The sequence below is a fragment of the Nerophis lumbriciformis genome, linkage group LG05, assembly GCF_033978685.3.
Source record: "Nerophis lumbriciformis linkage group LG05, RoL_Nlum_v2.1, whole genome shotgun sequence".
NCBI lineage: Eukaryota > Metazoa > Chordata > Actinopteri > Syngnathiformes > Syngnathidae > Nerophis > Nerophis lumbriciformis.
The window spans coordinates 24753481-24768115 of NC_084552.2; the positions used below are offsets into that span (position 1 = coordinate 24753481).

Sequence of the window (14635 nt, forward strand, 5' to 3'; positions counted from 1 at the left end):
GTTGAAATTTTGATACTAATAACAAATAAAAAGACAAAGATTTGTCTTTACATGACTTGCCCTAGGTCAGGGGTCGGCAACCTTTACCACTCAAAGAGCCATTTTGACCAGTTTCACAAATTAAAGAAAACAATGGGAGCCACAAAAATCTTTTGAAATTTAAAATGAAATAACACTGCAGACAAAGTTTTTTTTTTGCTTTGTGCTATGTATAAACCAAGGGTCTCAGACACGCGGCCCACACCTTAATATGAAAATTGAATGTTCGGCCCGCGAGTTTTATATAAATGGCGCTTGACAGCGTCATACTTGTCAACCCTCCCGGTTTTTCCGTCAAATTACGAATTTTAGGGCAACTATTTTAGGGCAACTATTTTCTCGAACGTGCCGTGTTGGTACAGTATTTAGCGCCCACTACAACCAGCGTGCCGGCCCAGCCACACGTTGTATGGGACTTCTGCTTGCTCACGTAAGTGACAGCATGGCATACTTGCTCAACAACCACACAGGTTACACTGACGGTGGCGGTATAAAAAACTTTAACACTCTTACTAAGTATGCGCCACACTGTGAACCCACACCAAACAAGAATGACAAACACATTTCGGGAGAACATCTGCACCGTAAGACAACATAAACACAACAGAACAAATACCAAGAATCCCATGCAGCCCTAACTCTTCCGGGCTACATTATACACCCCCGCTACCAAACCCTGCCCACCTCAACCAACGCACAGAGGGGGGGGGGGGGGGGGTGATGTGTGAGGGAGCAGGGTTGGGGTGGGGGCGGGGTTTGGTGGTAGCAGGGGTGTATAATGTAGCCCGGAAGAGTCAGGGCTGCATGGGATTCTGGGTATTTGTTCTGTTGTGTTTATGTTGTGTTAAGGTGCAGATGTTCTCCCGAAATGTGTTTGTCATTCTTGTTTGGTTTTGGTTGAAAGTGTGGCGCATTATTAGTAAGAGTGTTAAAGTTGTTTTATATGGCCACCGTCAGTGTAACCTGTGTGGCTGTTGACCAAGTATGCCTTGCTGTCAATTGCATGTCCAAATAGAAGATGCATACAACAAAAGGCTGGGCTGGCACGCTGTTAGTACAGATTGTAGAGGGCGCTGAATGCTGTACCATCATGGCACACCCTTATTATTATTGTTAGGGTGAAAATCGGAGAATATTAAACCCGGGAGTTTTCTGCAAGAGGCACCAAAATCGGGAGGGTCGGCAAGTATGCAGCTGAGCCGCATCAGAATGATCAAAGAGCCGCATGCGGCTCCGGAGCCGCGGGTTGCCGACGCCTGCCTTAGGTGTACCCTGCATTTTGCCTGAGTGCAGCTGGGATAGGCTCCAGCCCCCCCATAACCCCAAGAGGGACAAGCGGTAGAAAATGGATAAATAAGTTTGAGCTTTTTTATTAACCTATTCCATTACAAATGATATAACATCACAGTATTGTTTGTTTAATATACTTGAAGGCTCCATACCACTGCTGTTCTATACCATATTTTACGTACCATAGGACGCACCGCATATAAAAAAGGTTCACTGCGATGAGTGGTTCTATCCAGGTCTATTTTCACACAAAAGGCGCACCGCATTAAAGGGGTCATATTATAATTTTTGTTTCTACATTTAAAACACTTCCTTGTGGTCTACATAACATGTAATGGTGTTTATTTGGTTAAAATGGTGCATGGATTTTGTTTTACAAACCAACTTCAAGGTGCTTTCTGAGCATCTCTTTCGGATGCGCCGTTTTGTGGGCGGTGGTATTTAAGTGGCTCCACTTCACCAGCGACTTCTCCCCGTCATCTTTGTTGGACCGGTAGTTTTCAGAGCTTCCATAGCGAGTCTAAAATATAAGTTACAACTGTACGCTACTTTATATTAGAAAGCGGAGGATGAATGACCCACAACAAGAGGAGCTTACTGACAACAGCGCACACTACAATGGCGGATGCGTGCAGATTCTCAGGACTTATGCAGATCCCAAATCATATTTAATAATATAATAGGTCTCCTAATAGGTGCCATTTTGGGGTTCTTATAAATACACCATAACAACACTCGTATGTTCAAGCACAGTGCGTCGGACTACGATAGCCGTAATGTTCCACGTTCCATCGAGCGGTGCAGTTTAGTAGCTTACCTAAGTCGTACTAAAACATTGACCGATGTTTAAGCGTTGAAAGTTAAGTGTTGCTTGCTTCCAGGTACTTACTAGCGTCATTTATTGAACAGGTCAAAGTCAACCTGTAGTCCACATGTATCTCTTGACTGCCATCTACTGGTCACACTTATTACAGCATGTACCAAATCAAATTGCTTTGAGGTTGGTAAGCACAACCAGAATTTATAAGCACATTAGGCGCACTGTCAAAATGAAACGATTTTGAGTGCGCCTTATAGTCCGAAAAATGCGGTAGTTGACTATTGTTATCTATGGCCATATTCATAAGCATTCATTGTTCGTTTTTTATGTGGTCAAAAAAATACTTTTATGTGGTGACTTTAATATGGACTTATTGAATTCAAACAAGCAAAACTCCATTGATGACTTCATTGATACAATGTACAGCATCAGTCTATATCCTAAAATGACAAAGCCAAGCAGAATCACAGGACACTGTGCCACGCTTACTGATAATATTTTACCAATTATTTTGATAATAACACTACACGTGGCCTACTTATAACCAACGTTAGTGATCATCTGCCAGTTTTCGCAATATATGATGGAAACTACAAGAAGAAGAACATGCAAGACAAAAATATATTTGGAAGACTATGCACAGAGAAGAGGATGCTTGATGTCAAAAATGAGCTCAAAAAGCAAAATTGGGACAATGTGTACAGTGAAAATGATGTTGATGAAGCATATGAACATTTCTTAAACACGTTCATAATACCTTATGACAAACATTGTCCATGGAATCAACTCAGTAGAAAGCGGAGAAAGAACAATCTACCATGGATGATAAAAGGATTTAAAAAATGCTTGTAATAAGAAAAATACATTATATTGAAAATGTATAGCACAAAGAACTACAGAGGCAGAAAATAAGTACAAAAAGTATAAAAACAAGCTAACTAACAAACATACTACAAACATGTAGAAAAGAATATAGAATACAGTCAATTATGAGACAGAAACAAAAACAATATGAGAGCAACATGGGGCATCCTCAATAGCATTATTAAAAATGGCACTAAGAGGGATTACCCCCAATACTTCTCAGACGGAAACATTATTAATACTTGATCGAACTGCACATGCAAGTAAAGTCGAGGGTGCGTCTATACTGGAATTTTACTAATCTAAACAGTTAGCTGGAAAAAAATCTGATTGCAAAACAATCCGATTATAAATTATAAACGTAGTCTTTTACACTTGAATCCCATCTTGAAACATAAGCATTGCGGTAATTTGGTCAAACACTCATCATCCCTTGTGTTTGTATCTACCTGACTGACAGGACTTCTCAAATAAGAAAATGGTTGGCTGGCTGATTCACAGCCATCACACCTCTACGAGGGGGGCAGGGGGACATAGCCAAATAATAAAGGATGAAGTCAGAGCGCAGACCAGTATTTCTAGCTCTGTTAGTCCCTTTCAGTAGACACGGCATGCAGGGAACTGGATTGTCAAACAGGAAATCACTTCGAATCGCAGGGGAAGTCAGCAGTGAATGCAACGCCACACTATCAATGTAAACTTAAACTCAACTTGTTTAATACTAGACAGGCTGCTGCTGTTATAAATATCTGCCTTTAAGTCTAAGTTACATCACAAATCGGTGCCATCCTGTCCGTCCCGTATTACTCTGAGACCCGACACCTTTCTATACATGGCCTTTAGGAAAGACTCTTTTGATGGGCGACCTTTTGCCTACAAGCCCACTTTGGAGGTTGCCTTGACCCCCGACAAGTCTCACACTGGGTATACAGCAAGTAGAAAAGCTACAACACATTCAGCTAATCCCGGAAGATGTGCGTTTGTGTGTGCGGCTATTAAACACTAACATGTTGCGTTGAAAGGAATTAAACATTAACTTAACAAGTGGAAGTGGCAAAGGAACAACACAGTATGTTACCATGAGACCTGACCTTTCTCCTTTGTGCCGGGTTTATATGCCAGCACATGTCTTGTCTTCCTATACAATCAAGCCACTATACAAACAAAAATTCACACTAATGCCTAATTTGATTATGATGTATTTATAAATGTGTTTGAGTCTTTCTAGGACAATTCTAAATATGAAATCTCATGTAAATAAATAAATGATAAATGGGTTGTACTTGTATAGCGCTTTTCTACCTTCAAGGTACTCAAAGCGCTTTGACACTACTTCCACATTTACCCATTCACACACACATTCACACACTGATGGAGGGAGCTGCCATGCAAGGCGCTAACCAGCACCCATCAGGAGCAAGGGTGAAGTGTCTTGCTCAGGACACAACGGACATGACGAGGTTGGTACTAGGTGGGGATTGAACCAGTGACCCTCGGGTTGCGCACGGCCAATCTCCCACTGCGCCACACCGTAAAAAATATACAACATAAAGTAGCAAGAAACACGTCAATAATGAATAAAGCAAAACATATTCTAGACCAAGGGTCTGCAACCCGCGGCTCTAGAGCCGCATGCGCCTCTTTAGCGCCGCCCTAGTGGCTTTCTGGAGCTTTTTCAAAAATGTATGAAAAATGGAAAAAGATGAGGGGGGAAAAATATATTTTTTGTTTTAATATGGTTTCTGTAGGAGGACAAACATGACACAAACCTTTCTAATTGTTATAAATCACACTGTTTGTATTAAACATGCTTCACTGATTCAAGTATTTGGCGAGCGCCGTTTTGTCCTACTAATTTTGGTGGTCCTTGAACTCACCGTAGTTTGTTTACACATAACTTTCTACGACTTTCTAGGACATGTTTTATGCCACTTCTTTTTCTTTCTCATTTTGTCCACCAAACTTTTAACGTTGTGCATGAATGCACAAAGGTGAGTTTTGTCGATGTTATTGACGTGTGTGGAGTGCTAATCAGACATATTTGGTCACTGCATGACTGCATGATGCTCACATGCTATTTAGGCTAGCTATATGTACATGTTGCATCATTATGCCTCATTTGTAGGTATATTTGAGGTCATTTAGTTTCCTTTAAGTCCTCTTAATTAAATGTATATCTCATGACACACTATCTGTATGTAATATGGCTTTAGTTTTTTTGCGGCTCCAGACAGATTAGTTTTTTTTATTTTTGGTCCAATATGGCTCTTTCAACATTTTGGGTTGCCGACCCCTGTTCTAGACCAAAAATCACTCTATGTTCTCTAATGCTCGCTAGTGTTACCATATCTGAGTTATTGTGCAGAAATATGGGGAAATAACTACAAAAGTACACTTCATTCATTAACGGTGTTACAAAAAAGATCAGTTAGAATAATACATAATGTTGGATATAGAGAACATACAAACCCTTTATTCATTGAATCAAAAATACTGAAATTCCACGACATAGTGAATTTGCAAACAGCTAAAATTATACACAAAGCAAACTATAATCTGCTATTATACAACAATTCTTCTCAACAAGAGGATAAATATAATCTTAGAGACAAATTTAATTTAAAACATTTGTACGCACGCACAACACTTAAGACCTTCGGTATATCAGTATGTGGAATTAAATTATGGAATGGATTAAGCAAAGAAATCTAACAATGTACTAATATGATCCACTTCAAGAAACTCTTCAAACTTAAAGTGTTTACAAAGTACAAAGAAGAAGAACCATGATAAACATTCTCAATTTATTTCATCCATCCATTCATTCATTTTCAAGATAATCTTACTCATCTCACCATATTAAATAAAACTTACTTCACCAATTATTATTTATTTATTTATTTTTATTGTTATTACTTATGGAGTGTATTGTGAATAAATTGAGAACAGGAAGTAAACAAAAAAGGGGTAGAATTAAATGAGCTCTGCTTCTTTCTACTCCTTTTCGAACATGTTGATTAGAGAAACTGGAACTTGTGATGTATCATGTTGTATGCATGCATGTTCGAAATAAACTCAAACTCAAACTAAATATGCCACAGGGGATATATTTGGAATAGTCATACTACCATTGAGTATAAATATGGTGTGCTATGGGTTATATTGTGTACAAACGCATATATTTAAGACAGATTCCAGCATTTGTAATTGGCACAATGGAAAAAAAAATATGTCAGCTGTTATTAGCTATATTTAACGTTAAATATTTTTGTTGTTGTCTTACCTGCCCTGCAGAATTCTCAATGACTTGCACCAGTGGGATCCTTGTTGACATTTGACTTTGTGTTTTGCAAAAAAAAGGCAGAGGCAATCCAAGAATGATTCTTCACTGGCTTTTGTTAATTTAATCACGTATGTTGGTGATGTTTGGAATGAAAGGAAAACCACCAACAAGATGCTACCATGAGACCTGACCTTTCCCCTTTGCGCCGGTTTATATGCCAGCACATGTTTTATCTTCCTATACAATCAAGCTTCTATACAAACAAAAAATCACATTATTGCCAAATTTGATTATGATGTATCTATACACATTTGTTTGAGTGTTTCTAAGACAATTATAACTAAATATACCACGGGGGGTGGATATCTTTGGTATAGTCATACTACCATTGAGTATAAACATTATGTGAATGTGAATTATATTTATATAGCACTTTTCTTTAGTGACTCAAAGTGCTTTTACATAGTGAAACACAATATCTACGTTACATTTTTAAACCAGTGTGGGTGACACTGGGAGCAAGTGGGTGAAGTGTCTTGCCTAAGGGCACAACAGCTCTGACTAGGATGGCAGAAACAGGGATCGAACCCAGAACCCTCAGGTTGCTGGCACGGCCGCTCTACCAACCGAGCTATGCTGCCTCATTATATTGTGTACGAACACATATTTTAATACAGATTCCAGCAATTAAAATTGGCACAATGTAATAAAAATATGTCAGCTGTTATTGGCTATATTTAACGTTAAATATTTTTGTAGTTGTCTTACCTGCCCTGCAGAATTCTCAATGACTTGCACCAGTCGGATCCTTGTTGACATTTGACTTTGTGTTTTGCAAAAAAAAAGGCAGGGGCAATCCAAGAATGATTCTTCACTGACTTTTGTTTATGTAATCGTGTATGTTGGTGATGTTTGGAGTAAAAGGAAAACCACCAACATGAGACCTGACCTTTCTCCTTTGCGCCGGTTTATATGCCAGCACATGTTTTGTCTTCCTATACAATGAAGCTTCTATACAAACAAAAAATCCCACTCTTACCAAGTTTGATTATGATGTATATACACATTTGTTTGAGTGTTTCTAAGACAATTATAACTAAATATGCCACGGGGGGGGTGGATATTTATAGAATAATCATACTACCATTGAGCATAAACATTAAATTGTGTACAAACACATATTTTAATACAGATTCCAGCATTTAAAATTGGCACAATGGAAAAAAAATATGTCAGCTGTTATTATGTATATTTAACGTTAAATATTTGTGTAGTTGTCTTACCTGCCCTGCAGAATTCTCAATGACTTGCACCAGTGGGATCCTTGTTGACATTTGACTTTGTGTTTTGCAAAAAAAAAAAAAGGCAGAGGCAATCCAAGAACGATTCTTCACTGGCTTCTGTTCATTTAATCGCGTATGTTGGTGATGTTTGGAGTAAAAGGAAAAATCACCAACAAGATGCCCGGTGCTAGCCTGCTAGCAACACGTTAGCTAGCCTGTGAATCAACAAGTTGGATCCAACATCAGCGGCTGGCCGAGTTAGCTAGCTAGCAGGGGACTAGCTAGCGTCAACTGTGCGCCCCATGTTTGCCAAAAAAAACAGCCAAATGTCCTCCGAAAATAACTGGTTTCGAGAATTTCGACCCCCTGTTATTATTTAGGGGGAGTCCGTGGGCGACCACGAAGCTGTGACGTTTGAAGCAGCTAACTTCCTTCAGCTAGCTGGGGGGGGGGAAGTTAAGCTAATCTATGTATTGAACGAGACACGGTTCAATTAGCATGCTAACTCAAACGGTGGCTTTCAATTTAGAATGAAATCAAATAGTGACTAAAAATGACACTTAAGTATAATTCCTTCGAGATTTAAATCCAAGTCTTAAAAAAAAAAAAAAAAAAAAACTTCCAGGCCAAAATTATTCCCGACAATGTTCCGGTTTCACCAAGTCACAAAATAACAGCTCAAAATGTCCCCCAGTGAGATGTCCAACTATCCAAACAAATAGAAAGATGTAGAAATAGTAAAAAGTTTGATTTAGCCCATGGAGATAGCCGATTCCTCCGAGGCGGGAGCGAGTTAGCCAGCCAGCCTAAGCTCCAGCGGCCAGAGACGGCTATGGAGGTGGCGGTAGACGGCTGCCACACAGCGAGGCACACAATCCAGGAAAAGCGGCGTTTCTCCGGCTTCTTGGTAGCAACACGCTCGCTCACCAGTGCTGCACTGCAGTGTGGCCCGTCCTGATGATACCACCATTGGCTTAATATTTCCCTCAAATAGTCACCACTGTCAGTTTTTTGTTTTTTTTGGTCTTAAATCAATCAACTTGTAGGATCCATGATCGATCGATCGGTTGAGCCTGGAAGCTCAAAGAAGCTGAAGAGCTGCGCCCAAATGCAGTCTAATAAGCACGACAGGCTGCCCTCATACCGGAACAAGCTCTCGGCAACATGGCTGCTCGCTTTGCTTTGCACCACCAATGGAGATCCGGAGAGGGAGGGGAGGGGAGGGAGATCGCTGTGCCGCTCGGCTTTTTTCCGGGGAGCAAGGGGGGGGGTCACTGTTTTCAAAGGCAGGTGCACAGCAACTCGGTTTTGAATTAGATTAGATTAGATGAGTTTATTTCAAAAGGGGGACAATGCAATTCCATAAAACACATGACTACACATGGTTAAAAAAGACAGAATTAGCAAGAAGGCTAGTTTTCATCTGTAGTCCCCTGGCCATGATGTAAAAAAAAAAGGCAGTAAAATTTAAAAAAAAAAGCATACAAAGAGAGAGAACAAAAAGCACACAATACATATATACGATGTGATACATCCCATCTATTTTCTACCGCTTGTCCCGTTCGGGTTCGCGGGGGGTGCTATAGAGCCTATCTCAGCTGCATTCGGGCGGAAGGCGGGGTACACCCTGGACAAGTCGCAACCTCATCGCAGGGCCAGCACAGATAGACAGACAACATTCACACTCACATTCACACACTAGGGCCAATGATAAATCAAATTAAAGCTGCAAGCAGCGATGGATGGGACCGACTTTGAGGGCTCATAAAATCCAAACCGGAGCAGTAATTACCGGTACAACTCTTTCATCAACTTTTAATCAGATGGGTTCAATCTCTCTCCTGTGCTAATTTGAAGCCGCCACGACAAACGCGCTCAGAGGAGATAATGTTTGAAAAAAGGTGACTGTTTTTACACAACTTTTGTTTTGAAGGGGGAATTGCAAACTTCCTGTTGATTTTTGCCGGGGGTTGTCAGTGTATGAAATATAGGTCTAATTGAGACCTACATAGAGGTTTTTGTTTCATGTCTCTATGACATTCCTACTGGGAGTTACAGGCAGTTTTGTCTGTGTTTTCTTCCTAGGGGGCGCTAGAGCGCAATTTTGAGTTTTGGGGTTTGATTTTTTGATTAGATCGCAATTTTCCTGATGTGTGCGTCCAATTTGGTGAGTTTTGAAGCATGTTAAAGGGGGTCAAATTACAGCTTAAAGAGGCGGCGGTATAATAATAAAACGCTAGAAATACAATAGGGTCCTCTGTCCCAAAGGTACTCGGTCCCTTATAAAATACAACATCACAACATAAGATTTATCTTAGCACCAAAACTAATAATAATGTCAATAAATCAAAATTATTGCTATTGTCTTATGTCATCACATTATTCCTGGTAAATATTATATTCATTGTTATAAATGGTAAGTATGGTAAATGGGTTATACTTGTCCACTTCTCAGATGATATGATTGTTGATGACTGAAGTGCTGATATCAACCAAACCTAACCCCCCCCGCCCCCCTCTCCCCAACCCCCTCCAAATCACACCCCCCGGATTGTAGATAATGTAAATAATTCAATGTATATACTCTGATGATTAACTTGTGTGATGACTGTATTATGATGATAGTATATATTTATACCATGAATTGATTAACGTGGACCCCGACTTAAACAAGTTGAAAAACTTATTGGGGTGTTACCATTTAGTGGTCAATTGTACGGAATATGTACTGTACTGTGCAATCTACTAATAAAAGTCTCAATCAATCAATCAAAAGCACTTTTCTACCTTCAAGGTACTCAAAGTGCTTTGACGCGATTTCCACATCCACCCATTCACACACTGATGGCGGGAGCTGCCATGCAAGGCTCTAACCACGACCCATCAGGAGCAAGGGTGAAGTGTCTTGCTCAAGGACACAACGGAGGTGACTAGGTTGGTAGAAGCTGGGGATCGAACCAGGAACCCTCAGGTTGCTGGCACGGCCACTCTCCCAACTGCGCCACGCCGTCCCCAGGGAACTGGGAACAAATGGGAACATTTGTTTATTGTTGCTATGCTATTTTAATCGTTGATCCACCTGATTTCTGTACACACTAGAATTGTGAATCTATCATCTCTTAATTTTTCCAAGAGTAAAGTTTCCGCTTACAGAAATATGTTTGTCATTTTATTTATTCATGATATATTTTGTTATCATACCATTGATTTCTTATTTCAATTTACATAATTATGTAATCATTTCATCAATCAAAGTTTATTTATGACGCCTTAAATCACAAGTGTCTCAAAGGGCTGCACGAGCCATAACAACATCCTCGGCTCAGCACCCACATCAGGGCAAGGAAAAACTCAACCCAATGGGCTACCATGAGAAACCTTGGAGGGGGCCGCAGATGTGGGGACCCCCCTCTCCCCTGCAATGGACGTTAATCTAGTTAATAGTGTGAGAGTCCAGTCCATAGTGGGGCCAGCAGGAGATCATCTTGAATGGAGACAAGTCAGCAGCGCAGAGACGTCCCCAACTGATGCACAGATGAGTGGTCCACCCCAGATCAACTGGTCTAAAAGGGGGGTCTATTTAAAGGCTAACATATACAAATAAGTTTTAAGAATGCTTCTACTGAGGTAGAATTATTCGTTATAAAGCCCACTGTAAAATGTTACAAACCCCGTTTCCATATGAGTTAGGAAATTGTGTTAGATGTAAATATAAACGGAATACAATGATTTGCAAATCATTTTCAACCCATATTCAGTTGAATATGCTACAAAGACAACATATTTGATGTTCAAACTGATACTTTTTTTTTTTTTGCAAATAATCATTAACTTTAGAATTTGATGCCAGCAACACGTGACAAAGAAGTTGGGAAAGGTGGCAATAAATACTGATAAAGTTGAGGAATGCTCATCAAACACTTATTTGGAACATCCCACAGGTGAACAGGCAAATTGGGAACAGGTGGGTGCCATGATTGGGTATAAAAGTAGATTCCATGAAATGCTCAGGCATTCACAAACAAGGATTGGGCGAGGGTCACCACTTTGTCAACAATTTTGTGAGGAAATTGTTGAACAGTTCAAGAAAAACCTTTCTCAACCAGCTATTGCAAGGAATTTAGGGATTTCACCATCTACGGTCCGTAATATCATCAAAGGGTTCAGAGAATCTGGAGAAATCACTGCACGTAAGCAGCTAAGGCCGTGACCTTCGATCCCTCAGGCTGTACTGCATCAACAAGCGACATCAGTGTGTAAAGGGTATCACCACATGGGCTCAGGAACACTTCAGAAACCCACTGTCAGTAACTACAGTTAATCGCTACATCTGCAAGTTAAAACCGTTTATCAACAACACCCAGAAACGCCGTCGGCTTCGCTGAGCTCATCTAAGATGGACTGAGTGGAAAAGTGTTCTGTGGTCTGACGAGTCCACATTTCAAATTGTTTTTGGAAACTGTTGACGTTGTGTCCTCCGGACCAAAGAGGAAAAGAACCATCAGGATTGTTATAGGCGCAAAGTTGAAAAGCCAGCATCTGTGATGGTATGGGGGTGTATTAGTGCCCGAGACATGGGTAACTTACACATCTGTGAAGGCGCCATTAATGCTAAAAGGTACATACAGGTTTTGGAGCCACATATGTTGCCATCCAAGCAACGTTACCATGGACGCCCCTGCTTATTTCAGCAAGACAATGCCAAGCCACGTGTTACATCAACGTGGCTTCATAGTAAAAGAGTGCTGGTACTAGACTGGCCTGCCTGTAGTCCAGACCTGTCTCCCATTGAAAATGTGTGGCGCATTATGAAGCCTAAAATACCACAACGGAGACCCCCGGACTGTTGAACAACTTAAGTTGTACATCAAGCAAGAATGGGAAAGAATTCCACCTGAGAAGCTTAAAAAATGTGTCTCCTCAGTTCCCAAACGTTTACTGAGTGTTGTTAAAAGGAAAGGTGATGTAACACAGTGGTGAACATGCCCTTTCCCAACTACTTTGGCACATTTTGCAGCCATGAAATTCTAAGTTAATTATTATTTGCAAAAAAAAAAAACAGTTTATGAGTTTGAACATCAAATATCTTGTCTTTGTAGCATATTCAATTGAATATGGGTTGAAAAGGATTTGCAAATCATTGTATTCCGTTTATATTTACACCTAACACAATTTCCCAACTCATATGGAAACGGGCTTTGTACATTCTCAATTGAATACTGAAAGTAAATAATCTATTGGCAATTGCATAGGTATGGAGAAGAAGTACACATAAATAAAATAATTAATTATGCTTCTTCTTACTCCATGTTTAAAAAAGTGTTAAACATGTTTGAAACAAATACGACATAACCGCAAAGTGTTTTGAGTTTGCTTTGTAGAAAATGGAGCTTCCGAAGCTGTTGCTTGGCAACTCAAAGATTTAGTTCTCCCTGCATATTTTTTTAAATTCTGTATTTACAAAAATATTCATACTAGTCATGAAAACATATTAATAATATTTATCATTGCATTATCGTACGCGTCCATTCTATAATATATAAATACATCATTCAACTATAAAATTTAAATTATGCTATTTTTATACTTCATGGGCTGACATCCATCTTTGATGTCCCTTTCTCTTACAAAAAGTGTAAAAAAATAAAATAAAAAAATAAATCATCCACAAGTGAAAGTGTGAGATGCTGAGTGACTTCGCAACACCTTCTGACTTACCAGCACGCACAGCTGCAGTCAACTAATTAAAAGCACAGCTGAAGAGTGGATGCTAAAACATCACAATGACAGGATGTGGAGTAATGGATTTTTTTTATTTTTATTATTTTTTTAGAAAAAGAGGACAAGGAGGAAATGAAGAGGCTTGTTAGCGCTGAACAAGAACGCATCCAGCTGGCAGGATTTCCCAATGATTCAAGGGCAGATCGTTTATTATTAACAGAAAGTTTATTATTAACAGTTTTAATTCAATACTTCATGGAGCACTAGAGTGTACATGACCCATACAGTATGGGTCGACAATGACCTACTATAATATTATTTAAATGAGGCCTTAATTATCTCCTGCCGCCCTCTGCTGGTTGCATGCTGGTGATACAAAACCAAAAGTGTACCAGTTTACCTATTCAGCACACACCAACATTCTGATAAGATGCAAGAGTGTAAATCAGGGGTGAAAAACGTGCGGCCCGTGGGCCGGATCAGGCCCATAAATAGGTTTAATCCGGGCCGCGAGATGATTTTGCCATGTATAAAAATTAGCAGAAAGTTTTGAATGAAAGAAACTGCTCTTCTAAATGTGTCCACTGGATGTCGCAATAGCAATTATTTGTATCCCCCCCCTGCCACATGACTTCAGAGGGGGCGGAGCTATGTGCCCGGTTAAGATAAAGGACTGGGGACACATCACCTGGGCGCACTTAAAGTATGCTGAAATGGTAAATGTGTTAAACTTGTATAGCCTTCAAGGTACTCAAAGCACTTTGACACTATTTCCACATTCACACATGCAAGGCCCTAACCACCACCCATCAGGAGCAAGGGTGAGGTGTCTTGCTCAACGCCACAATGGACATGACGAGATTGGTATAAGGTGGGGATTGAACCAGGAACCCTCAGGTCGCTGGCGTGGCCACTCTCCCAACTGCGCCATGCCAAAATAACATTTATCCCCTTCTAACTTCATGTGTGATTCATGAAATGAGTCCAAAATCACAAGTTTTGTTGTAGATGATGCAACATATGTACAGAATAAACCACATGTTAGTACATCAGTTGAGGAAAATGAGTAAATTACATTAATAACATCCTGTAATTTGATTTTAATATTATTTTTTACATCTTCTGATAGATGACCATTTTACACCAATGAGAGCATTTTAAAACTGCCAGACTCACACCTATTTAACATTATCACATCATTTATTCAGAAGTTATGAATCACGACAAATGAAGATAGACTACTATTAACAGCAACATGTAAGTGTAAAAGAAAACAAAAAACATTATGATTTGTAGGTTTCAGATTGTGCTTGTTCTATTTTTAAACAAAGAAAA

General features: G+C 39.8%; 1 protein-coding gene across 19 annotated transcripts in view; it reads right to left on the reverse strand.

Moving 5' to 3' along the window:
• Window positions 1-8777, reverse strand: part of mark2b (MAP/microtubule affinity-regulating kinase 2b) — a 96843-nt gene extending 88066 nt beyond the window's left edge. For 4 of the 19 annotated variants that reach the window (XM_072913175.1, XM_072913174.1, XM_072913173.1 and 1 more), the window contains exon 1: window positions 7580-8777. In XM_072913175.1, the coding sequence (XP_072769276.1) occupies window positions 7580-7630 (51 nt within the window). In that variant the 5' untranslated portion in view covers window positions 7631-8777. Of the gene's footprint in view, window positions 1-6296; window positions 6502-7579 lie in introns of those variants that run through there. The other 15 variants (XM_061961037.2, XM_061961036.2, XM_061961034.1 and 12 more) reach the window with 9 other exon arrangements.
• Between the last annotated feature and the right edge of the window lie 5858 nt (window positions 8778-14635).